We start from the raw sequence: 27,264 nt of genomic DNA on the forward strand, positions 1-27,264 counted from the left end.
GCTGAATTCAGATTAGGTTGTGTGGGAAATTTAAGGGAAATGGATGCATTCAGCATCTTTTTATTGTATTATCCTTTTTAATGCCCGTGTTACATGACACGAACTACTTCGTCGAAGCAAATTTGGCAGCTTTTTGGTGATTTGAAAATCAGACCGATTATTTTGTAAGATAGTTAAAATGTTTTTAAAGTTCATTTAATTTGTGTCTGTCTTATTTTTTTTTAATATTTCCTAAGGTACATAAGGCCTTGGGAAACCTGATATAATATTCATTTACATTTTGAATTAATTTTGTTGCTTAGATTTGGGCTTTAGAAAATGGATTGCAAGGAAAAAACGAGTTCGAACTTTTAGTTAAAGGTCTTAAACTATTAAGGAATACAAAAAAAGCGAATTCACTAAAATTAAATATACTTTCCAGTTTGTATCGTTTGAGTTTGACAGTCATCGCATTTCACAGATTATTTATATAATTTCTGCCTCCTCTTATTTGTTAATCAATTCTTAATATTATATGCAAGAACGGAGAACTTCTTCTTCATACAATATCTACCACTTCAAGAGAAATACATTTTCTTACTAGAAATGTTAATGTAGCCAATGGCTCTAAGTCTTTAGGACTTGATCCAATGGGATAGTGTTCGAATTTTCTTGAAATGCACGACAAAGTGAAAGAAAGTTTGACAGATTGGTTATCTTTATATTTTTCATTTCGAGCACAATGTAATAACAGCTGTCACTTTAATTATTTAAAAACTGATTACTTACAAAGAATATGTTGAACGGTATGTTATAATGTATGCATTTTTTTCATTTTTAATTGTTTCACTCTTCACATCACATATTTTCGGAACGTAAGGGTTTTATACATAATTGATAATTGCCTCAGCAGAATTTATTAAACTGACGTTTATGGAAGAAACAGATTAAAACAGCAACAGCTATAGCGACTGGAATTTAGAAAAAATGTGTTTGAATTATTTAGCACAGATTAGAACAGCAACTTCAACAGCGACATATCTTAGCCCTAGAATTACGGTTGCTGTTGCCTCGCTGACAGCTTTTTCCATATGCATATGCAGTGGAACCAAACTACTCACTGTTGATTATAAGTGGGCGGTGTCTTTCAAAAAAATTTCTGACTAGCGCAATGTTTCTCGCCTAGAGAATAAAATAAACTTTTACCAACTGCCACCGTTCAAATCTGCTGTTGAACGTTAGTTGATTCACTTATTTACAAAATTTAACTACTGAACTACAACGGATTAAATATATTTTACTACAAGTGCATAGAATCTTCGCATAGTTTTTAAATTATGAAAAGCCTTAATGGCCTTAAATCTCTTGAACTCTACGTGTACGCCACGTTCCACCATCTTGTTAAAATCAAGAACATTCCATACATCTACCTAAGATGTGGACTGTTAGTAGCCAACTTCACTTCGGTGTCATCTATTCCTTAACGCTTCTAGCGATTTCGTAGGTTCTTTTACAAATAAAGTATTTTTAAGCAAAGAAACAACAGATGGCGCTTAAAAATTAGTTATAATTTTGTTCACCAAACCTTCAAGTGGGCAAGCATAACTAACATTGAACATTTCCGATGACAGAAATACTTTTCTTTTTGAAATTAAAATTTCATTTCTTTTAAATTGTCGTCGAGTGCCTACATTCATTAATTTAAAATTATCTTTACTAGGCACAGAACAGCTACAACAATATAAACAACAGATTATCCGTTTCTAATGTCAAATATGACATTTGAGGTTGCTCATGGCAAGACATAAAATGCCCAGTCAAAAAAGAAACAATGGATTGCAAATGAGATTGCGGAAGAGAAGCTGGATTGGATTTTACTCTTGTGAAGCCTCAGGGTAAAGAGGTGAAACCACTTTAAAGGGGGGTGTTGTATGAGAATCAGTATCGACTAACAGTCCATATCTAGTTTTTATGTCAAAGATCTCAATGAAGCTATAAATTTTTGGTAGCCATCTTGATTTGCCAACAAGCTAAAGCGAGCAGCTGATAGTTAATTCTATATATGCGGGAAAATAAGCCAAACATTGCTGTTGGAATTTACATCTTGGTTTGTGGAGGGTGATACGTTACGTACGAAGGATTTATATCTTCATCCTTGTTCATTCATCATATGTTGTTCACGCATCGATATTTACAAATTAAGGTACGGAGAAGTGTGTTATTATGTCGTGATAAAGAACAGCACTAATTGTTTACAAGAACGTCTCCAACCCGAAATCCACTTCAAAAAGTCACACTTCATGAATTAATTTGTTTCAAAGACTATTATTGGTAAGTTTTTTAAACCACAAATGACGGTTATGACAATTAACTTATCTGTCAAAATAAAAAAATAATAATTCACCTTAAATAATTATTCAAAAATAAAACTTGAAAAATGAATGCATTACTTAACTATTTATTTTAAATTCTCAGGTGTTGTAAGGGGTTTGAACTTTAAAAATTAAGTTTGTTTAAACAAAGAACTGTAATAATGTGGTTGTAAGTTATTTGAATTTAAAATGGTTTTTAATTTGTCTCTATTTTGCACTATACTTAGGTCCTCAGAACTGTTAAGTCCGTTGGCCTTTCCTTCTATTAAGGACCTCATTTTATATACGGTTTGTCTAGAAAATCCTTAGGATGTTACGAAGACATCTATTCACGAAGGTTTGCAGCTTTCTTGTAATGGCTGAAGTAACCTTTCAAATGCTGAATCCATAAAGAAGCACATATTCGACATTTGTTCGAAACAGTCACAGCTTTGATCTTAAGCTGATAGTTATTCCTCCAAATTTTCGACCACATACCGATGACGTCTTGTTCGGTTCCACCTTCGATGGAGACGATACTTCCAAGGTATTGAAAGCTCTCCACTTTCTCCATCGGTTGCGAGGAAATATTTATTTGAGAGGATGGGTGGGCTCCGAGGCATATCCTTTTTGTTTTGCCTGGATTAATTTTCAGCCCCACAACTTCTGCTTCTCTCTCCACACTTGTTGCCATTTGATGGAGATGGAGATCCATGATCCTGTGAGAGAGTAAGCAAACATCGTTTGAGTAATCCAAGTGTTTTATGTAGGATGTCAAAGTCCATTGGATCCATCCGCTACCTTACAAAGCTGCGCGCAGTGCATCGTTAATCACCAACAAAAACAATATTGGCGACAGAATACAGCCCTGTCGGACTCCGCTACAGATTTCAAAATCATCTGACAACCTACCGTATCATATGTTGCTTTAATAATAGCAATTAGTTTTTTGGGATGCCTCCGTAAAACTTACCAGATATACTCCCTGCTAACGCTATGAAAGGCCTTCTCGAAGTCGATGAACAGCAGGTGCAGTGGTGATTGATAGTCAACGCGCTGTTCAATAATGATCCGCAGGGTGTTGATATGATCAACACAGGAAGATCCAGCTCGGAATCCTGCTTGTTCTGCATCGAGTGTAGCCTCAAGTATGACTTTTGCCACTATTTTGGCAACGGCAGGTAGAACGCAAATTCCTCTCCAGTTTTCGCACTTTGTGATATTTTCTTTTTTTGGTAGCTCGACAGTAATTCCCTTCTTCCACTCTTCGGGGAAGCTTTCGGTGGTCCAAGCTTCTTTTATGAGCGGATGAAGCAGTTCCCTTGATGCCTTAGCCTGTTGTTGTTAATGTCAACCTTAGCATTGAGGTCTCCCGTAACCAAAATAATATCTCCGCGGGAAGTGTTGTTGTAGGAGGATCCTAGTTGACTATAAAAGCATTCTTTCTCTTCATAAGATGCGAGCACCGTCCTAGCTTTGATAAGCCTTTCCCTAAGGGGCTCCCACGAACTAAGGTTTCTGGTTGCCTTTTATGTAAGGAGTAATCCAACTCCAGCTTCTCGAGCGTTTCCTGGATCGTGACCAGAGTAGAGCAGTACAGTGTTGGTGACTTTTATTTGCCCGATCCCAACCATCGCACTTCGCTTACCCTTAAGATGTCTATCCTGTACCGCATAAATTCTCTCATTAGTTGGAGGAATCTGGCATTGTGCGGACCTTCACTTCCTGCATCTAGAGGAGTTCGCGCATTCCAGAAACCAATCTTTGTCCGGGTCCAATAGCCACAAATCATTACCCGGGGCCACTACGAAGAGCTAAAGCAAGAACTTCAACATGGCAAGAAAGTTGCATTACTGGCCTAAACCAAGTTTTAAGCAATCACCAACTACGATAATTCGAATTCGATAAATTCTATTTACAGCATTATGAAGCCCGGAAGAAATCGTGTATTTGAAATAAAAAAATCTAAATGAAATCTTCAGACGAAATCTTCTTTAATTTTTATTTAGAGCGACATTTTCACCGCCACTTAAAGGTATATGAAAACTATCTAATGAGAATAGTATATATATAGTATCCTCACCCAATTGTTACAGAATACCTGACAACGTCTTGAAAAAAGATTGGTTTAGCAGTTTTTTCTCATTTGTCAAAATTCTGGAAAATTTGAATAACTAACAAGTAGCTCATCAACAGGAAGAGTAAGGGCAAGTAATTCAAATGGTGGGTAACTACTCACAACTTTTCTTTGACATTGTGAAACACATCCTTACCTAGTTATTGTGAAACACTAAATTTTATTGAATTTTTTTTTGGGCCCTGATTATGAGGTTCGCTGTGGATCGTTTTCAATTCGACTCGCATTGTATTTCCTTACGAACGAATTCGCGGCGAAGCGAAAATAGTTCTTCTTATATTCCAGTGATTTGACACTTTTGGTTTGACTTTTTCTTCCTATATTCCAGTGATTTGACAGCCTTCCATACATTTTGTTTTTTTATGATTGAATTTGTGAAATTTGCGGTGATTTGTTCAAAATTTTATATTTTACTGTGGATAAATTATAAGAAAATTAAAATGAAGCTAACTCACCTTTTATATGCAATGCAAAGAATCCATAAAATTGAAAAGTGAAGAATAATAAACACTCTTTCGCTTGTGAATCCGCCAAAAAAAAGGTGTCGGATTTCAACTCGCCACCAAACATTTGACATTTCAAATTCGCCATCAAATTCGTTAATTGGTCGAATTTAAAACGAAGAAGGCGAAAGCAATATTTGAAAAATAGCAAACTTGCTAGCAAAACGATCTGCCGCGAACCTTATAATTAGGCCCATGCTGTTAGGGTTCCAGGACACTTACATAACTGTGACTTTCCTTCAATGGGCTTTCGTATGTAGAAAAATTAAATTAATCTCAAGAATTACAAAACAACTGCTTCAAAAATCTTCACTTAATTAAACTTTCATTCAGTTTTGGCAAACATGCGGTCATATTCTTAAATATACCCACTTGACAAAATGGCCAAATGTCATTTCGTCCATCCATCATATTTGAAAAAAAGTTTGAAGTACCATGCACACTTTCTAATTAGATTTAATCATATCTCTTATGCCAAACATACATCAATATGCGAACCTTTTAGTAGGAATTTTTATCTTCTTGAAATCAGGATTAAAAATTCAAATTAAAAACCACGTAAATTTGAAATTGCTATTTTTGATTAAGAAGAAATATAAAATAATCAAATCTCCGATCAAAAATTGATTTTTTCTGTTTTGAAAAGAATTCCACAAGAACTTCCCCTTAAACAACCTAACACAGCTTCTCAAACATTTACTTGTCTTCTCTCTTTCTCGCTTCCTAACTACCTCAGCGCCATTACGGCCAACAATTGAAATTCAGACAAAAATCCATTCAAAAGGTATTTTAAGCGTCGGATAGACGCAATAGTTTTCCCCCACACAAAATGGCGAACGAGAATAAACTTATGTTAGCAACACAACAAGAAAAACCGAATCATTACACGTAAGTAAACCTGCCCGCAATCATTTAATTAACAACAAAATTATAGCCCGATTAATTCCCTTCAATTTGATATACAAAACAAGTCCCTTCACTTGCAGATATTTGAAGGAATTCCGTGTGGAACAATGTCAGTCATTCCTGCAACACAAATGTAATCAACATCGGCCGTTTATTTGTTTCAATTGGCATTTCCAAAATCAAAGACGTCGTCGGCCAATTCGCAAGCGAGATGGTACCTTCAATTACAGTGCAGACAATTATTGCACCAAATATGATGAAACTACAGGATTATGCCCCGATGGAGATGAGTAAGTTCCTTCTTCTTCCTCAACTTCAACTTCAACCTTAACCAACCAAAAATAAAATAGACACAAAAAAGAACCCTCAGGAAAAGCAAAAAAAAAAGACAAGAAAAATCTGTGTGCAAAATCTCCCGCTCATCCTTATGTGGAGCAGTGAAAAGATTCCCAATTGGAATATACACAAAACATAACTCTCATAAAAGAGGATCCCTGTCCTCCTGCTCCTAGTGAAAAGTGTTTTGTGTTTATGTTATTTTTCTTTTGTTGTTGTTTCTGATCAGAATCGGAATCGGAATTGGAATTTGTTGCTATTTATTTTGCATTTCGATTGTAAACAGAGTGAAAGTAATATTTTTGTGTACAAACAGAATTTGTGCTGTGCTGAGGCGCTTCGTCACTTTGCCTTTTAGTTTTTACCTTTTGCCAGCTCCCACGTTCAGTTTTTAGTGCTATTTGAGTGCGCGCACGCTGAACTCAAGTGTTTAGTTGTAGTGCTATGGCCGAGGAGGGGCTGAGAGGGGACGTGATTTTGAATGTTTAGTTTGTTTATTAAACAGAAAGAGAAACATTTGAGAAGTGGAATAAATGGCGGCGGATACGGGTGTATAAACAAAAAGCATTTTGCGAAAAGTTTAAACTATAAACAAAACTAAAGTCTGCCGCAACTCGAGATGGAGGAGCAGGTTTTCGGTTTCATTTTGTTTTTTATTCATGAGCTATGACAATGACAACCTTTCGAAGAGTCTACCTTATCTCGGTCGAATTCCCGCTTTCGTTTTGTTATATTGAATTTGTAGTTTTATTTTTAATGAAAGAATTTGTGTGTGTTGTTTATTTTCATTGTTTATTACCGTCATTTAAGTTTGTGTGTGGTGTGGTTGACATGTTGCGCAAAAGGCACTGCTTTTGTTCTTCCTCTCGACGTATTTTTGTTTATTTTTGTTTTGATTGCTTCTCGGCTTCGGCTTTGATTATTAACTTGGACTTCTCTCTCGCCTACTCACCTACTCTGCTTCTCTGCCTTGCTCTTGTTTTTCTTTTCTTTTTATCGCTTCACTGCGCACGAGCTAAAGTTTGTGTCTTGTATCTCGCACGCATAACAACGTCAAGAAAGAGCCCGAGAAGTGGAGTACCACCAAAAATAACAAAGCCAAAAAACTGATGAATGAAAAATGTGTGTGAACTTTGGAGGTGGTGCTCTTTTGCGTTTTGCGCTACGACCACGGACGGAACAAGTACGAATAAACTATGACGATGACGACAATTGCTGCTATTCTATGAGACGATGTTCAACTTTGACCATTGCTTGCGTTTTAGATCATCAACACTTTCGCTTTAGAGTTGGTGGCATTTGGTATATAATAAAAAGTATACTTAACCCTCTTTCAACCCAAAGAAACGACGATGACGGGGGTAGGCGGAATGTGTGGATAGGAATGTTGATGCGTAGAAGGAAAAATCCCAATCACATGGAGTAAGGAGGTTGCTCTAGCTATGGTAGTGATGATGATGATGATTGCAGAATAGGGATGTAGATGTATCTAGATAGATGGAGGTAATCTCGAGAAAGAGCCTGTGATTTTTATTGAATTAAAATGGAGATTTGATTTGGGCACCTATAGGCACCTAATTGAAATAAAAATAATACCTTTTGTTAGCTTAAACTGTCAGGTATTGATTTTTCGATTACGTTGTTTTATTAAGAAATACTTGACACGAGATGAAAAAGATTGGTGCTTATTTACTAACTTACAAATTGATTGATTCTGACTTTATCATAAAATAACTTTTGTCGATGAAAAAAGAAGCTGGGATGCAATCCACTCGTGACACCTTCCCACGAAGGTTTTTATTTTTTTGTAAAAAAATGTGACCATTCGAAATTTAGTCGACAGTATTTTGTAAAAGAGGAAATAAGATTGAAGTCAACGTCTTTCCTTTTTTTCTCAAGATGTTGCAGTGTAAAAGTTTTTGGAACTCACTGTACCGTATGCAAAATGTAAATGATCAAGTAAGGTTTTTACGGATAACGTCAATCAGCTTTCTGAGAGGCATGTTCATATTAAAACCTTTCTCGTAAGGCATACAGCTCCACCTTGGTTGAATAGCGACATCTCTGCTCTGATGTCACCACGAGATGCAGCCTACAATCAATGGAGACATTACAAACTGGAGCACTTTTACAAATTGTGTTGCAGACTGCGTAATCAAGTTGTCGTAATGGTCAGAACGGCAAACAGACTAATATGAAAATAAACTAGGTTCTTTAACCTCTGGGAACAAATTATGGAAAAACCTGCGTAAAAACGGTATTGGAAAACAATCTTAAAAACCTGTTGGTGACGTCGATTGTGATGCTCTCAACAAAAAGTTTACTTCCATGCCCTTAAACGTTGCTTCACCCGTTCATTCCCTTACTGAGGAGGAACCAACTGCTATCAACAGCTCTTTGAGTTTTATAAGAATACAGGAGGAAGGCATTGTAGAGGCAATAATATTGATTAAATCTAATGCTACTGGCCTGGACCAAATGGACCCTAAGTTCTTATAACCTACATATTTAACAGCATATTGACTACCTTTGAGTTTCTTTTAGAATTTAAGAAGGCTAAGATTATTCCCATATTCAAAAAGCAAACAGGTACTGCTACAGAATTTCGGCCGATTGCCATTCTTCCGTTTCTTTCGAAGGTGTTTGAAAAAAAACTATTCTGGGGCCGATCAAAAAATATCTTGCAATCAACAATCTGTTAAGTACCTGTCAGTCTGGTTTTCGACCTAAGTGTAGCTGCAAATCCGCCTTACTTTTTGGAACTGATGAAATAAAAATGGCTATGGACAGTGCAGTGATCTTGTTACATTGCTAACACTGTTAGATTATTCTTTTGATACATAACCACTCAATTCTTTGTAGAAAGCTGCGAATTAACTTTGGGTTTTCTTTAGAGTCCTGTAAGCTTGTTCTTTCGTACTCAGCAGAAGGCAACAATGCAAGGTGGCCAATGAATACTCGTCCACATTTTTCAATGATTTGAGTGGAGTGCCACAGGGATCTAACCTTGGACCAATCCTCTTTTCACTTTACATAAATGAGTTACAACAAGTTGCTAAACATTGTTTAATTCATCTTTATGCTGATGATGTGCAGCTCCTGATATGTAAAAAATAACTATCTCCGCCTTAACCCTGTCAAATCAACATCCCTCCCCATCTATTGCAAAAACTGTGATCTATCGGCTTTAAACCTGTTGGAACTTGACGACGAAACCATTGAATATGTTAGCACTGCTAGAAACCTAGGGGTAGTATTCAATCGCACTCTCACTTGGGATGACCACTTTAATAGTGCCATTGGTTAAGTCTATGGACTTCTCCGTCTTCTTTAAGTCACTCGAAATTTCATCCCGAACAAAACTAAACTGCTACTTGCTAAGGCCCTTATACTACCAATTTATTGTGATGTATGGGTGTGAACATCTTTTGTATACTAGACTGTGTGACTAGCCGCAAATTGAATGTTGCGTATAACGCCCGCTATATTTATAATCTACGTCGTTATGATCACATATCTATTTTTGCTAGATTATCTATACGGTAAGCTGAATATCCCTCATTCAACAAGGTCCTTTATATTAACCCCATACAGTTTTCTAAATACTGAGTGTTAATTTTGTATTCATATTGTACGCCTTGGGAACACTCTACCCATCGCTATGAGAAGAATAAGAAGCATAACGACGGTTAACTATGAATACCTCCTACGTCGCATTTTGAAAATTTTACAGGAGACACAAAAAACTGAATATTTTCTCAAAACAAAATCGTATCGTAATGAAATTTGACAGAGTTTTACCAATTTTGAATCTCTACTATGTGAAATAGTTTTAAATGGTTTATTCATATATAAAAAAATACTTTTTATGCTGATAAGAGGAATTAATTTATTGATTTAAAATGATAATGCTCATAGCAATAGGAAACGGAAACTTAAAAAAATAATAAATAAAATGTATTATAACAAAAAAAAAATAAATACAAATATTAATTCATTAGAAAATATCACAAACTTTTCTATTCTTCACATTAAATTAAGCAAAAACGAAGAACTTATTATTTAAATGAAAAGTTTTCATAAAAATGTCTACAGTCTTCAGGTAAGAACTCTTTAAGTTCTTGTAGATGATTCCATTTCCATTCCATTTTTGTAATAGCAAGTTGGCTTGAATTTAAGGCCTTAAAATCGTAGTCTTCATCCATATTGTTTTTAACACGAATTGGTAAATCCTACCAATCATTTTCGAAATTGAGCTTTACTTTTATTGTTACTTGGTCATATAAAATTGCTTTGATGTCGGTTACTGCTGGGTCACCTTGCTTTTTACCAGGTCGAATAGATAGATAAACAATGTTTTCGGTAAAGTCCTTGAAGAAAGTAAAGTTAAGCGAAAGGACTTCGTAGGGTTTTTTTTCTGGCGTCTTTAGAAATCTTAATGAATCTGATGTATGGTCGTGCTTTTTAATTTTGTAACCCAAAAGTGAATGGTATGATCTCCAATGCAAATTGTGTTCATAAACATTTGTCGACAAACTTGCAATTTTGTACCTGAAAGGGTTTATTTGTGAAAAGTGTCATTTGGATTAAAAGTTATAAATAAATGTTGCTACCTTTTTCATTTGAGGGTAAAAAATAAAATAAACTTTGAGACCTTCTTAAGTGCTCTGCAAAAATCTGCCTTCTTGAAACTTCCAATTGTTGGACGTGGTTGCAAACGAAAACTTTCCGTTGTGAATAATCCATTTAGTCCAAAAATTTTAAAAATTGAAGTCCTATTGGCTTCAGCAAACGTACTAAAGAATCGTTTTGAAGAGTTTTTACAGTATTCGGAAAAGCAAGAAGCACCAATGACTCTGGCTTTTCGAATCGTATCTTGTTTAATAATTTTATTTTTCCTTGTATAGCCAAGGTATTGAAGTCCTTGCATTCGAAGTTGCTTGTTTTTATTCTGTTTCCAATTTGAATCATTGGCCTTTTTACTTCTAAGTCTTCCATCTTGCATGTCACCATACTCACAATCGTTTGACAAAATATTGACCGCATTTTCTGGTACTTGAAGATCGAGCGGTGGATCTAATGTTTGCTCATTGTTTTCTATAGTTTCCGATGTATTATTAAACTCTAGCTGTGTGATCTGGTGTTCATGCACTTCAACCACTGATCCCACATCAAGACACGACTCGTCAGTCATTTCATTGTGGCTAGGAGTTGCGGAGGCTGGCTGGATGAACATTTTATTGGTACTGGAAAAGATGCTGTTAACCGGCTCAATAGACTTTTTGATGGTTCTGGGAAAGATAGAAGCCTTTTAAGCCCGCGCCATTTCGCTGGAGAGCACATTTTGCTTTTAAATAATAAATTAAAAGAGCATTCTTAATCTATAAATTAATTATCCTACCAAGAAGGGTCTATTAAAACCTTAATTTTTGGTACGACGAGTCATTAACTTATTTAAGAACTGAAATAAAAAAATGAAAATTTCAATACAAATCCGTTGATAGGAGATGTTAAGGTACCAGTTGTAACAAACATAATACCTCCTATCATACTTTGCACAAGTTCTGTGAGTTTAATTGTAATAAAATCGAAAAACTTTATACCTATGGTACTACAAAAACACTAATTTCTTCAAAAAACAGAAAAAAACTAAACAAATACTTACATTAAATAAAATATGAGCAAAAACTTCTTGTGGGCCCTTGTGCCAGCAAAACAATGAGTGAAATGTGATGATAGGAGATCTTTTAGGCGCCAAGATGATAGGAGGTATTAAAAAATGACAATAATAATATTTAACAGCTGCTGGAGACATAATAAATGCGTAATTCTTAACAAAACTACATCAAAAAGTGATTTTCACAAAAAATGTTTGTTAGGAGGTATTCATAGTTAACCGTCGATAAGTAGATTTAAATTTTTACTTTTCAACTATTTCAATAATTTATGTTAAATTTCCTTTTCTTTATATAAATATGTTAATAGAAGTCTAAGGTATATAATTTGTATTCGAATTATGAAATTGATGTAAATGCTTGCAACACTTCATAAGACTCATGTCCTACCTTGTAAGCAATTTTTTTAAGGAATAAATACAAATTTTGTATTTTTTTTTTAAAGAAAACTGCTTATTAGATTTGTCTTATCATTTAACCAGATATGAAAAAATAGGTTTTATTCATGCCGAATGCGAAGGGCAAGAATTACTCTTGGAGGATTTGTTAGTTGCTCGTGGGAAAAACTTTTAAGTGGCACAGATAAGGATTGAACACAAGACCTCTGGCACCTTACCATCACGCCATTGGTCGTTATCGTTATCTATGATGCTATAATGCATAAGATAGAATTTAATTGAGATATTTTGGGCCGACCGATTTTTCTTCTTTTTTTTTAAACACGTGTAAATTGTTAAATCCGTTCTCAGCAATTTATTAAAAGATTTTAACATCTTGCTATCTCTTAACAATTTGTATAAGTTAAAATTATGGAATGGCTACTTTAACTTTTAGCAATGAGCTAAATCCATATGACATCTGTACAATTATTCTTAAAAGAACAGTAAATGGAATGGTCCCTTCTACAGTTGGGAATTCCATATTCCAATTCAGATCCGGACCCATTACAATACATTCCTATTAGAAGTTAAAAATAACTTACCCATGCTTATTGTTATTTCGTACCGTTATGTTAGAAGATGAATGTTATCATTAATTTTAAAACCGATTCGTTAGATTGTTTGATTGAAAACGAGGGTTGCTACTTATATAAGTTTGACATTTTTAACCATAACCTTCTACAGAACATGTTTCACTTGAGTGAGATTTGTGTTGTTGACAGCAACTTGAAACATTCAAAAAGGCAAAAAAATACGGTCAAGCTGCATCAAAGGCTTCGTATAATATCTACACAGGGGACGAATCAAGGATCTACGCGAATGAGCCCGAAACTAAAGCCCGGAGAAATTCGAAAAAAGCAGATGAAGAGGCGAATCATTCTTCATCATGACAATGCAAGCTCTAACATATCGGCTCAAACAAAGGAATTTTTGATCAACCAAAACATCGAATTAATAGGGCATCCGCGGTACATTCCTGATTTGGCACCCAATGACTTCTTTTTATTCCCACACATTAAAAAAACAATACGTCAACCCTGAAAAAGCCGTTGATGCATTCAAAAACTATGTTTTGGAGGTACCTCAATCGGAGTGGGAAAAGTGCTACGAAAATTGGTTCAAACACATGCAAAAATGTATTGCTCTTTATGGAGAATATTTTGAAAAACAATAAAACCAATTTTAATAGTAATTCTTTGTTTTTTCATTACTAGGCCAGAAACATATGTAGCAACCCTCGTAAAGGAAGAAATATTTTTCTTAAATAAAAATATTGTGGAAATCGACAGTCAAATCCTAATGCTTAATTTTTATACAAATAAATAATTATTTCGCTAGATGTGAGATTCCACATTTTTTAATGAAAAGTCACATTAAAAAAAAAATCAGAGTCAAGACAAGTTTAAATGGTTATTCCAATTAAGTCACACTTTGGCCAGTTATTATTCGGTCTGGGATATCACATCAATTTAAAGACTAATTGTACGTTTATCTGCAAGGGATCATTCGGACCATAGCAGTATCCTCATAGATAAATACTGTGCTTTTGAGATAAAGCACGGCAAGAACGGAGAAGGTGAGGAATTAAAGCAGGCTGACCTATATTGAAGGTTAAAGTTTAACCTGGATTAAGCTATAATGGTTTCAAAGGCGATAAAACCGAACTATAAGTCCCCCTGTTTTTGAGAGCGTAGATGATTTTATGGGAAGAATCTTTTTTCGCACTCGTGCATTTGCAAGAGTACTGAAAGACCTTGACAAACACAAATCCGCTTGCCCGGATAGTATCTCCCCAATTGTTTTGATGAGGTATTCTTCAACGCTGGCAAAACCACTGCGTAAATTTTCCATCATTCCTACTCTACAGGTCTCTATTGCAGCGGATGGAAAATAGCATTTCTCCAGCCTGTCGCTAAAAAATCCTTCTCTCCCTCTAGCTATCGTCCAATAGCACTTCCCTTCTTTCCAAGGTCATGGAAACGCTGATTAAATATCGGCTTAAGAAATATCGCGAAGAACAGAAGCTTTTTATGACCAACAGTATGGCTTTCGTAGCAATAGGTCCACTGTTGACCTCACGGTTTATCTAGCGAATAGTGGAATAAATCTTAACGTCGTTTTGGAGAAAGTAAGATTATTGATCTTGATAGTTCGACATTAAGCTATCTTATCTTATCTATTTATCTTTGGGTAAGAAACTACCCTTTTGAACTGCGTTTGTCTTCGTTTTGTCTTCGACTCTCTTCCCCTTACTCATAACCTATTTCTTGTCTGCCACTTCTAATGCATCAAACTGTTTTGCTGGTGACAGTACTTTTCATATTCGTTTCTTTTCCACTACCTTGTCCTTCGGAAGTGTAACGTCAACGTCAGCGTATAATAAGCTAAATTCCGATCTCGACATCATTCTCAAATTATTAATTAGGAACCACGTAGAATTTAATTCTCACGGGTTCCTCAAAAACTCTATGCTCTCTCCTTTCGTTTAGCGAAACCCACCTCCGATGCCGCTATCCATGAGCTGGTCTTGCATCCAGGAAAATAATCAACTTTCAGTACCTGGTATGTGCATCACAGATCAACTCTTATGGAGTAACCGCATTCGACATCACCAAAAACGCTGCAAGGTGCTTAGGATTCCTTCAACGGTGCAAGAATTTGTTCACCCCTTCTGATCTGGCAGTAATTTAGAATATATGAATATAACTCACATAATTGGGCAGGTGCCACTTATACAAGTTTGAGTCTTTTAGATAGGAACCCAAAAAAGAGCTTTAAAAATAATAGGCCATAGAACTTTCACCGAAACATTTACATCACTCGAACACCGCCGCAATGTTTCATGCCTTTCGTTGTTTTATAGATATTAGTCCAATTAGCCAGTCCATGTCTCCCCTCAAACAATTTAGTCGTAATATTCGCACTTCCAGGAATGCTCATCAGTTTACCCTTGGGCTCAATTTCGTACTTACTCTTAAATATATATAGATATTCTTTTTTTTAACCACTCTACGGTAATGTGGAATGCTTTACCGAACTTTGTTCTTCCCTCCCATTTTAATATTTAACATTTTAAGGCCAATGTGCACCGGTATCTCCTCTTAAATCCTTCCCTATTTTTATAACACTCTCAATGTATTTTAACGTAAACATGTAAAGGGTACTAATAACCAATTGACCGCCTAAGCAATTTATTTCACTTTAACCATAAAAAAGCAATAAGTTGTGTTTCCCATTAAATCATTTCTTGGAAATATTATGCTTAAAATAATGAACAAAATAATTTTGAGCAACTGCACGGTGAACTACTCTGCCCTTTAAGAGCTGTATGAGTTCCTCATTTTATAGTTTTCCTTTAAGTTTATCTATTTAAACGTAGTTTAGATACCGTCAAAAGGGGAATATGGCTAATTGTTTTCTTTTATATGGTCAGGGGCTTCAACTTATTACTGTAAATTGATGTTCCTATTTAAACTTTAATGTGTTTTTGGTAATAATTCCCAAGGTATATTGTTGCCCGCATCATTTCAATAGGTTATTTCAACTCATGTACTTCTGTTACGTCTTATCTGTCATCGAAGTTGAAATACCTTTTTTATGAGCAGCTTGTATTAGCGAGAGAATTCTCATCATTTTAAAACTGCTATTCAAAATTACAATATATATTTAAGTACCTATTTACAAAAGAAAATATATGAATTGAATAGATTGTTCAACAAAATTTATTTACTTCCCATTTAAAGTTATTGTAATCGATCCGATTTGTCAAATTGAAAATTTTCAAATTTCTCCAAGTTTCAAGGTCTCTCCGTGCGTGTGTGGTTACGTACGTTCGTACGACCGTACGTTTTTTTTTCGTCGTCCATAGCTCAACAACCAATAGAGATATTGACTTCAAATAAATGTTGTTATACAGAAAATAATGAAAGATGCAGAAAGGACTCTCAAAAAATTGAGTGGTTTATTATTATGATTTTATCTCCAATATAGTTTTGTGGAACGAAGAATAACGTTTTTGACATCTGGTAACATTTTGGGAAAAATCGAATTGACAGTTAAAAAAAAAAACCTAAAAAAAAACATTGCCAAAAGTTAAATATAACTTCAAAAGTTAAAAACATTGGCGTCAAATAATTTTTTAGATATTATCTTTTTGGCAACACTGGTTTAAACAGCTGACGCACGTTTCGTATTTTGTTTCATCTCAAACATCTTTAGTTTGTTCTATAATTTAACCATGAATCATCTTACAAACGAACAACGCTTGCAAATTATTGAATTTTATTAGCATAATCCGTTCTACACTTTTATGGTCAGTTTAATTTGTGACTCAATGGATACGTGAATAAGCAGTATTGTGGATTTGGGAAGAGCTACCAATGCATCCAGAAAAAGTCACAGTTTGGTGCGGTTTATGGGCTGGTAGCATCATTGGACCGTACTTCTTAAAAGATGATGCTAATCGTAACGTAACTGTAAATGGTGAGCGCTACCGTGAGATGATATCCAACTTTTTTTCGCCCAAAATTCAAGAGCTTGACTTGCATGACATGTGGTTTCAATAAGACGGTGCCATATGCAGGCGAGTTCTGTAAACATTTTATTTCACGTTCGGGACCGGCCAATTTGCCGCCTAGATCGTGCAATTTAGAGCCTTTAGACTATATTTTTGTGGGGCTACGTGAGGTACCGGCCGAAATGTTAGAAAGAGTATGCCAAAATTGGACTAAGCGGATGGATTTGCATTAAATAATCTTCAAACATTAAATTATATGGACCGTACTATCGATTCAAATAAAGATTTCATGCATTTTTCTGAATTGTATGTCTTTTTTGTTGCAATTCAATTGAAAACTTTTTTAACAAAACACGAAAACCTACAAACTTATTAAGCAAGACAAATCGACAGAGGGGATTGGATTGGAAGTTATCAGTGTGGGTCGCATCCCAGCCTATTTTTATTTATTTACTTTCTTAAGTTCTTATCTTCTTCTTAATCTTATTACTTACTTGTTCTACATTATTTGGTAGATTATTGAAATGTTTAAATCCTATAAATATAACTGTTTTGTGATTTTGAGTTTCAAAAAGCTTGCAGTCTTAAGTATTTCTGACTTAATTGGCCATGTTCTGGCAAAATGCCGGCGCCGCGTCGTTTAGCAACCGTCTACTGCAGCTACAGAATACGGCAGCCGGACGGCGCGATAAGCTTAGTGGCGTACGCGACGTCATACACATCAAACGATTTTATTCGTGCCGCAGAGTTCGATCAACCACTTTAAGACGCGATACTAAGCACAGAAACCCTGTGTTGTAGTAGCCAAGGTGGTATCCGTCGGATACAAATGGTGGGCAAATCCTCCGAGGTTCAACACCATCTACGACTCTCCCCCTCTATAGGGATCACTCTCCCCAACACATGGACAATTCAAGTCTCCATTTTTTTTTTTAATTTTATTTATACATGGCATGAAGTCGTAACCCCTTGCAGTGCTGCGGTAGCAAGACCCTCACCCCCCCCCCCTCTTGGGGAACTAGTTCGTGCGAATGCAAGCATGCCAAGCTACTGGGCTGGACACCCTCCTCTTTCTGCTGCCAGGATCAACCCCGGGAGCCTGTAGCCCGAGTTGTAATGGTAGTAAGGAAAGGAGAGGTTTACACCCGATCGGGTTCGTTACAGCGTACATCTTGTTTTACCGTACGGTTAAAACCGTATTATGTGTAGTAAGCCATTGATCCGGTTTATGCCGTCCGGTTTTTTTGCCGTACGGTCAAAACCGTGTAGTGTGAAACGATCCTTATAGTAAATATTGTATCTCAGAATCAACAAAAAGAAAGCTGCTGTACGAAATCTTTGTGCATAGTTGGACATGTTGCTTAAAAACTTAAAACACCTAAGAACTTTATTTGTAAAACTGTTTCAACAGTTTGTCGTTCTTTAATGAAGTTAACATTTACACTATCATATAAAACCATACACTTTGTTTTTGACATATTAAGTTATAGTTTATTAGCCGTAAGTCATACATTAAGAACATCAAGATCATCCTTTTTTAATGGTCGTTTATAGTACTGGGAAACAACCGCTTCAATAATAAAATATTGAATCGTCAGCAAACAGAGGAAGCTTACAGTTTTAATAGTTTTATTCATATAATTAATGTAGCAGTAACTTCCAGATCAGTGTGTCAGGATCAGGCAAAACTTCATTAATTTTTTTTGTTGAGCTCCAGCCAAAAGTGCAATACAAATGTCATCCATCCTTGACAACAGTACTAGCACACAGGAATAGATGAGATGTAATTCACTAGGCCCTTTTTTTTTATTTAATTTATTTACAACTTCTATCATAATATTATGATCAATCTATTCAAAAAAATGGTCAAAAATACACAATACACTTTTTTAGCTTTTGAGATAGGTTCTTTCAACTTTATCAGTACCATATTTACTACGGTTCACAGCAGTATGCTTGACGGAAACCAGGTTGATTTTCAACTAAAACTTTGTTATCTAACATTAAATTTTGAGAGCTGTTTTTACACAATTTCTTGATGTCTCAAACCGACAGTAGACAGTAGAGAATATTTTTTTTACAAATTCCATAATTTTGTCAATGCATGCCCACATTATTTTCGAGAAAGTAAGTAAGTGCCGCCTTAAGTATAGCAGGACTGTCCTTATTTTGATTACTATTATTTCTATCAAGATTACATTCAGCGCATTTTACTCATTCCTATCAATAGTGAAATTTTGTTTCTAGGGCCAAAACCCCTTTTTCCGATTCGGCCTTTTTTCGACATTTTTTGAATGCTACCCCGAGACTTGCGTTGAAAAACAATAAAGATCACATTTTCGATTTCCCTCGACTTTAAAAAAAGTATGAACATTTTAGGAAACAGCCCGACGTGACAGGCTGCGATTTTTTAAAGTTTCGTTATGAAAGGTTTAATTCATGGCTGTAAAGTCCTTCTTCAAATTCATTTTGTATGATTCTCTAAGATCTTTAACGTCACTTAATTTGTATATAAACTTCACAATTAAACAAATTCTTAAGTAACACTGTCAACGCATTACAATTTAGAACGATATTTAATAAATATTGAAAATAAAAAAGTGTGTATACGCCTAGTGTACCATTTAGCATACACGTTTTTTTAAGGGAATTAAAACAAAAAGATTTATTAGCACTCGGAGCACACACAAATTATAGCTCGGTAAAATATAGCAAACAAATTTTTCAAAAATAAACTTGGACTGAAATGAACGCATTTCACACCAAAAACAAAAAGTAGCCCAATTTCATTAACAATTTTGAACTACTAAATACTACAAATAAATATATTATAATTTGTTAATTTTGTTATATCTTTTCATTTTTTTATCAGCTGTCCATTTCTACACCGCACAGCTGGGGACACAGAGCGCCGCTATCACTTAAGGTATTACAAAACTTGTATGTGCGTACACGACACAGATTCCCGTGGTTATTGCGTTAAAAATGGTCATCATTGTGCATTCGCCCACGGCGTACAAGATCAACGTCCACCAGTTTATGACATCAAGGAGTTAGAAACATTACAAAATTCAGAAAACGCCATAGACGGAACAAACGCACAAAATGCACTAGACAAAGAAAGAAATTTAATGAACGAAGACCCCAAGTGGCAGGATACAAATTATGTTTTAGCAAATTACAAGACAGAGCCTTGCAAGAGGCCACCACGTCTTTGCCGACAAGGATATGCTTGTCCACAATTTCACAATAGCAAAGATAAACGTCGAAGTCCAAGGAAATTCAAATATAGGTTTTTTTCAAAATCACTTTTTTTTAAACTCGAACAAAAATTAAACTCTCACTATTTTAAAAACAAAATTCTAGATCAACGCCGTGCCCGAATGTAAAACACGGCGAAGAATGGGGTGAGCCGGGGAACTGCGAGGCCGGTGATAATTGTCAGTATTGTCACACTAGGACCGAGCAGCAATTTCATCCGGAAATTTATAAATCAACCAAATGCAATGACGTTCAACAAGCCGGCTACTGCCCGAGGAGTGTATTTTGTGCATTTGCGCATGTAGAACGTAAGTATTTGAAATTTGTGGGCTTTTGTTTGCGCTTAAAGGGTTAAAGAAAAACATTAATAACAATTGCATATTAACTTATTTGGGCAGGAGATGATATTTTAAGTCTTTTCTTTCATTAGGCTTATTCACTTTAAAGATTATTTAAATTTTAATACTAACCTCAGATCATTAAACAAAACTCATTATATTTTCATGTACGTTCAGTATATGTCTAAGTTTATGTCCTAACAGTTAATAATTTGTTTAAGAAGTGAATTTTACTTGTTTGAGATCTAACATGCTTAACAGGGAGTTAGGAATATTGTTATAAAAGTACTGCAAACTGGGCAGCTTTATACCCTGAAATGAAAGATAAAATAGTCTCTTATTCCAAGCTTACTGACACTTGGCACCAAATGTTGCTGTAAATGTTGATGTAGCCCTTTTGATCCATTTTACCATCCACAAAGTGTAAGTTTCCAACACCAAAACTCGACATACATCCCCATACCATGACCGACCCACCGCCATGTTTCACGGTTGCCCGTGTATGTTCATGAGATAATTTTTCATTTGCTTTTCTCCATGCAAACATTCCTCCATTTGATCCTTTCAAGTTAAATTTGCTCCGTGAACAAAATCTATTTTATGATTTTATAATGTGCATCCGTACACAAACAATACAAATTCAAGAAATGTTACCTTATTCCAAAATGACTTAGTTAAATGTTCCCCAGCAAATTTAAGCCTTTCTTTCACTTTATGAATGGTTTTTTTTTCGAGCTACGCGGCCATTCAGATCTTGGTTTTGCAGTACTCTTCGGATAGTTTAGTTGCTCACTTCCTTATTCCTGGTCTCCTACCTTTAGAGATTCCGAGAATAAGAAAAAATTTGACTTCACTTGCGGAACAATTAGTTTTTCTTCGTACATATCCAGCTTTTTCCCTTTCCTGCTAACATTAAGGATTCTACCTCCATTTTTGAAACGTGAAAATATGTCCTGAACTGTCAAATGGCTCTGTTGGACAATTTTCGCTATTTCTCGAACTGATTTTCCATCCTGACTGCGTTATAACCAATTTTTGTATTTAAACAGGCGTCTGTTTAATTTTCGGGACCATTTTAAGGTTTAGCGGAAAACTTAAAAAAACTGAATATGAATCGCAATAGAACATTTCCTAAAGCCTATCATAATTAGACGGGAAAAGTACTGTTAGTGAGCATTCTACAGTGCATCAGTAGAAAGTGTCCAATTATGTGTGGGAGACGGAATATAAGAGTTGTTTTAGTTTTTAGTCATTTCCAAGTAACTTTTAAGTTGATACATATTTGAGTTGAGAGACAAGTGGAAATTAGTTTTTCTAACCTGAAAGTTGAAATTTAGAAGTAAGCCTACTTGATTTTTAAAACACATTTATAAGATAGTTATTTATTCTTTTTGATTGTTTGAGAATTGAAATTTTTGTTGTGTGAAAAGAGACAAAATGTCTGAAAAAAACAAGTTGCCTAAGTTAGTATATTTCGTAGAAAATGGCGACTGGTTTATTTCAAATACTTTGCAATATAGCCATATCGAAAACAATAACAAATGGCGTGCAGTGATAACGAGGAACTATTTGTAAATTGCCAAACAATTCCTAAATAAATTTTCTCCAACAGCAATCACATTCAGTTCGAAAAACATTGCAAATTTAACAAGTTGTCATAGTAAAAAGTATCGTAGGTGATATTCTTTTTTTTTAAATCATGCGAGGGGTGTCTTATATTGATCTTCGCTTGCTGGCAGAAAACCTGAGTAGAATATGACATTAACGAACGAGATTTTTAAACTGACACTTGACCTCCATTAATCAAATGCTTAGCTAAAGCCCATTCCCAATTAATATTCATCGCAATCTTAGAACTTTAAAAGTGTTTCAAACCCTAAAAAATTACCAATTTTATGTCTTAAATGCCCTAAGTATGATCTGTGAAACCAAAGGAAACTCTCTGGACAAATTAATGATTACCAACTTTTGAAAACTTTTGTAGGTAGAAAGACGATAACAGTCCTATTAATAGAAAAAGCATATTCCAGTTTTATTCCAGTAGTTTCCTAAACCACGGAAGAAGAGTTAATCTAAGGACTAATACTTCTCATTTATAAAAAAGATGATCGCGGAATAGTATAATGGCGTTGCCAGAAATCATTTAAAAAATCTACTACAATATGTAAGATGCAAGTTTGGTGATCTGACATGTTCATCTAAGTTTCGCTAACTTGTGTTTTTCCTGAGCTTAAAAAACATATTTTTACGTTACCAAAAAAAACTTACAATTATCTACTTAATTAATTTTGTTTTTAAAATCTTGTTGCTGTTTTCGGTATGCTTGTGGTCTAGAAAATGAAAAATGTATTTGATTACATTGCCAGCGTTTTTCCCAATCTTCGAAACACTTAATATTTATTTTTTCATGTGTCCTTAACCATTATCAGCGATTCGGAAACAGGACAAAGTCACACGGAGCCATATCTGGTGAATATGGAGGTTGGGGCATGACTGCGGTTTTCGGCAAAAAAATTACGAACAAGCAATGACGAGTGAGCAGGTGCGTTATAGTGGTGCAAAAACCATGAATTGTTTTTCCAAAAATCTGAGCGTTTTTTTGTCGAATTGCTTCACGCAAACGTCGCATAACTTCAAGGTAATAACCTTATTAACCGTTAGAACTCTTGATGCACTATGCCGTAATTATCGAAGAAAATAGCAAAACCTTCAGATTTAATCGCTGTGCTTTTTTCGCTCTTGGTGACGTTAGATGCTTTCAGTTGGCCGATTGTGCTTTGGTTTCGACATCATAACCGTTCACCCATGTTTCATAACCAGTTATGACCCTTTCAAGAAAACTTGGTTCGTCGTTGACGTGATTAAAAAACTCCTGAGCGATGTTCATGCGATTGTTTTTTTGGGCAAAGTTCAAAAGTTTTGGAAAAATTGACGAGCTCATAGGAACACGTCGAACCTTAGCAACTACCACAGACAAAGTGAACAGTGAATGTGGCTGAAAATCGCATCATACTTAAGGTGCATGTATACCAAGACGATAAAGAAAATGTTGACCTCCGGACTCTCCAGAACCGTGAAATTTAAAAATTCCGGGTACTTTTTGAACACATCTCTTACAATAATTTGAAATGTTTAAAAAATTAAATGTTTGTACAGGGTTGGGCATAAAAACGTGACACATTTTAAGGACCCCTGGCTCGGTCCTATCGAGACGCAAGATATTCGTGGTTGCGAGAACGGAAAGTAGACGGTTGAAGGTTTATTTTTTTATTTTAGTTGTTCAGTGTTTTTCGCATTTTTATTTGAATGAAACCTTTAATAAACAGAACTGTCGATATTGCGCTGTCGAAAATCCACAGAACATCGTCGCGAAACCCCCACATTCCGAACGCGTAACCGTCTGGTGCGGATTTGCAGAGTGGGGGATAGTTGGCGCCTACTTCTTCAGCGAAACCGTGAATACAGAGCGCTATGTCGAGATGCTACGGTCGTTTTTGGTACCGCAGTTGACGCGGAGAGATAAACTGAATCGTACTTTTTTCCAACAAGATGATGCGACCTGCCATACCTCACGAGTTAGGTTGGAATTCCTACGCAAGGACTTCGGCGACCGTTTAATCTCTCGCAGCACCGAGTTTCAGTGACCGCCGCGTTTGCAGGATTTATCCGTTTGTGACTACTTTTTGTGGGGTTTTTTGAAGCAACGTGTCTGTATCAATAAACCACGCACCTTGGACCAACTTAGGACGAATATTGAGACCGAAATCGGTGAAATCGGGAATATATCGCTTGCAATTTTGCAAAAAGTTTTCAAAAATTTCGAAAAACGGCTCGAAAATTGTATTGAAGTATGTGGTTTTTAAAAAATAAAGATTAAAAATCTTCAACTGTTTACTTTTATTTGCTTCAAACCCGACCTCGTAATGTTTTGATGCGGCTGAGCTAGGGGTCCTTAAAATGTTTCAGGTTTTTATGCCCAACCCGTTTATTAGCAATTGATTTTTGTATTAAAAAATGTTTGGCTAAGTTCACAATCTTCTTCATTTAGTAGTTAATTACAAAAAAATTCTATTGAACATATTGTGCATTCCTTTGCTAACTTACCTACTTCTGTGGTTTAACATAACGTTCTATTGTAGATATTTTATTTTATTAGTTATATATTCCAATGAGTTCGTTATTTCGCATTTATCACTTTAGCTGTAAGCAATTTAATAACGACTCTAAAATGTTAAATTTATCTTCTCGTTTTGCTTATTGATAATTCTTTGATGGAATTACGGCCATCGGAATATTTCTAAACAGTTACAGCTCGTGACCATAAAAAAAAACAAACAAACTTAAGGGGACCTATTAATTGAAATTCCCAAGGTTATTTCCATACGTATTCTATGTTACAAATTAAAAGTTGAACTAATATATAATGAATCTTATTTTCACCCAAAAAGTTGTATTCGTTCAGGATTTAAAAGAAATCAAACAGCCTTCAAAAAACAATTTGATTACTCTTAAAGGGATGATTTTTAGAAAACCAATCATCTTTTGGATGAGTCACATTGAAGGAATATTGAAATAACATAAATAATAAAATTTATAAAATGTGTAGTGACTTTAAACCCACCAACCACTTGATTCTTATGAGCCCAATGTTATTATTTTTTTTTTGACGTCAAACTTGATTTTAAAAAACACAAGAAGATCGTAGGTTCCTCCGAAGTTCTCTAAAATTACAGAATAAGTTTAATCTACTAGTTTTTTGTATAGTTTTAAATCAAAATAAACAATTATATTAATAGTTGTCTTGAATTAAGTATTAACATAAAACATAAAAGAAATTGGTTAAACCATAAGTAAATAAAATTCTGTTGTAATTTTGTACTTACTTAACATTTATGTGTGTCAATATATGTATATTCTTCCATATAACAACTTGCTGAATTGGATTGTGCTCCGAAATCAAATTTGTTAGCGTATATTTTAACAGAAGATAAACCACGTGATATAGATGGGCCATCAACAAATTTAGCTCTTAGTGATATTATATCAAGCGCACTACCAGAAATTAAGAAGGACCCTAGCAAACAAGGACTTATTTCAGTTAGCGACAATGTAAGTTAAAAAGTTTTCATTTTTTTCAAATCAGAAAATCAAAATTCAAAAGAAAAGAAACTTCAAAACAAAAAAAAGAAGGAGGAGGATGATTCAAAAAAAAAAAAAACAATCAATCCCAAAACACACAAAAAGGAGAAATTATATTTTATTTAATATATGTATATTTCTTTCGAAAATCATAGTTATTTTTCAATGGCAATGGTGAGAGCTGTGAATCAGCAAGTACCTCTTCAATAGGATCAAGTAATTCCCATATCAAAGCACCTGGTGCACAATTGCAACAAAAGAATACCATTTACGGAAATAGCAATGACTGTTATATGAATGGCGGATCATCGTCATCTCCATTTTCTTCAAATAAGATGAGTCACCTCGAATACTCAAAATCACATTTCCAAAGCTTAGACATGGCCAAAGTAAGTTGTATAACAATCTTGCTATTCACAAATCACGTCCTCCTCCTTTCACTCTTAATAAAAATAAATACAATTTCCACATAATCCACATAACATATTTGAAAAACAAAAATCAAAATTCAAAACAAAAAAAACACATCTTTTATCCTTCTTTCTCTACAAAAGATCAAATAGAAAATTAAAAAAAAAAAAAAAACAAGAATTATCTATCTTATAACAAACTGTACAAGATGTTGGTTCTAAAGTTTGTTTTTCTTTCAGTTAATGGGAATTGAAAATGATTCGAATAGTATAATCAATGCACTAGATAAAAATCAAGGCAAATTTCTAAATTTCACTTTACCATTGGAAAGGCTATGTGAGTATTACAAAAATTTCCTTAAACACAAAATCAATATTTTCAATAAAAACTACTCGAACCTGATGAATGAAAAACTTCAAACAAATTCATTTTGGCCTTTCGAAACCTCCAAAATTTCAAACACAACATTTAAACATTTAAACAGGATTGAGTGGTTTTTTGTGTTGCCTGTATAAATGGATATTATTTGTAATTTTTCTTGATGTAAAATTATACAAAAACAAATTTGATTCATATTGTTTTTATATTTTGAAGTACGAGTACAAATTTAATTCGGACAAAAAAAAAGTAAGGGCTCTGAACATGAATGAATACAATATGAACAGTATTGACCAAAGGTTTAGATTTAGGTTCTTTTCTAATGAAATTAGAATGATCCAGATTATGGTTTCTCAATAGATTAAACTAAGTTGGATACGAAGCAAGATAGGGGTTTATTTGTGAGACAATTTCAGAAAAATGGGGTTTCAAAGTAAAAAATTAAATTGGTATTGTAATAACTCATGAAAAACTAGGTTCTATTGTTTTATGAATTTCAATCTCTTGCAATGAGTAGGTTTATCTTAGAGAGATACTTTAAATTTAGGTAGAATTGACAAGTTGATGAAGACATTTCTAGTTTCTGGAATAGTTTAAAATACTCTAGAGACTAATAAACATGTATTTCCAGTTGACGACGTGTAAGAGAAAGTAATCGAGTGGTCAAATTTCTTCCCCAAATCTAAGGATCGCGCCAATTTGTACCAATTTGTATGGGGTGTTTTTTTTTTTAGGTACATATATAATTTTCGACTGATCGTAACAACAATCACATACAACGCGTGCAAACTATATGCTTTTATTAGAAACGGGATTGTCGCCATTATTTACTGCAACCTTGAGCTTTACTTTGAATATATAATGAAAGCAATATCGCAGTCATCTAACCGCCTG

General features: G+C 34.8%; 1 protein-coding gene across 8 annotated transcripts in view; it reads left to right on the forward strand.

Moving 5' to 3' along the window:
- The first annotated feature begins 5,728 nt into the window (after positions 1 to 5,728).
- The window catches only part of LOC129939703 (RING finger protein unkempt), a 33,734-nt gene continuing 12,198 nt past the window's right edge, over positions 5,729 to 27,264 (forward strand). For 2 of the 8 annotated variants that reach the window (XM_056047818.1, XM_056047819.1), the window contains exons 1-6: positions 5,746 to 5,858; positions 5,942 to 6,166; positions 19,716 to 20,135; positions 20,210 to 20,412; positions 25,412 to 25,551; positions 26,232 to 26,328. In XM_056047818.1, the coding sequence (XP_055903793.1) occupies positions 5,800 to 5,858; positions 5,942 to 6,166; positions 19,716 to 20,135; positions 20,210 to 20,412; positions 25,412 to 25,551; positions 26,232 to 26,328 (1,144 nt within the window). In that variant the 5' untranslated portion in view covers positions 5,746 to 5,799. Of the gene's footprint in view, positions 5,859 to 5,941; positions 6,167 to 19,715; positions 20,136 to 20,209; positions 20,413 to 25,411; positions 25,552 to 25,736; positions 25,971 to 26,231; positions 26,329 to 27,264 lie in introns of all 8 variants that reach the window. The other 6 variants (XM_056047815.1, XM_056047816.1, XM_056047817.1 and 3 more) reach the window with 6 other exon arrangements.

Source organism: Eupeodes corollae, chromosome 1 (genome assembly GCF_945859685.1).
Source record: "Eupeodes corollae chromosome 1, idEupCoro1.1, whole genome shotgun sequence".
Taxonomy (NCBI): domain Eukaryota; kingdom Metazoa; phylum Arthropoda; class Insecta; order Diptera; family Syrphidae; genus Eupeodes; species Eupeodes corollae.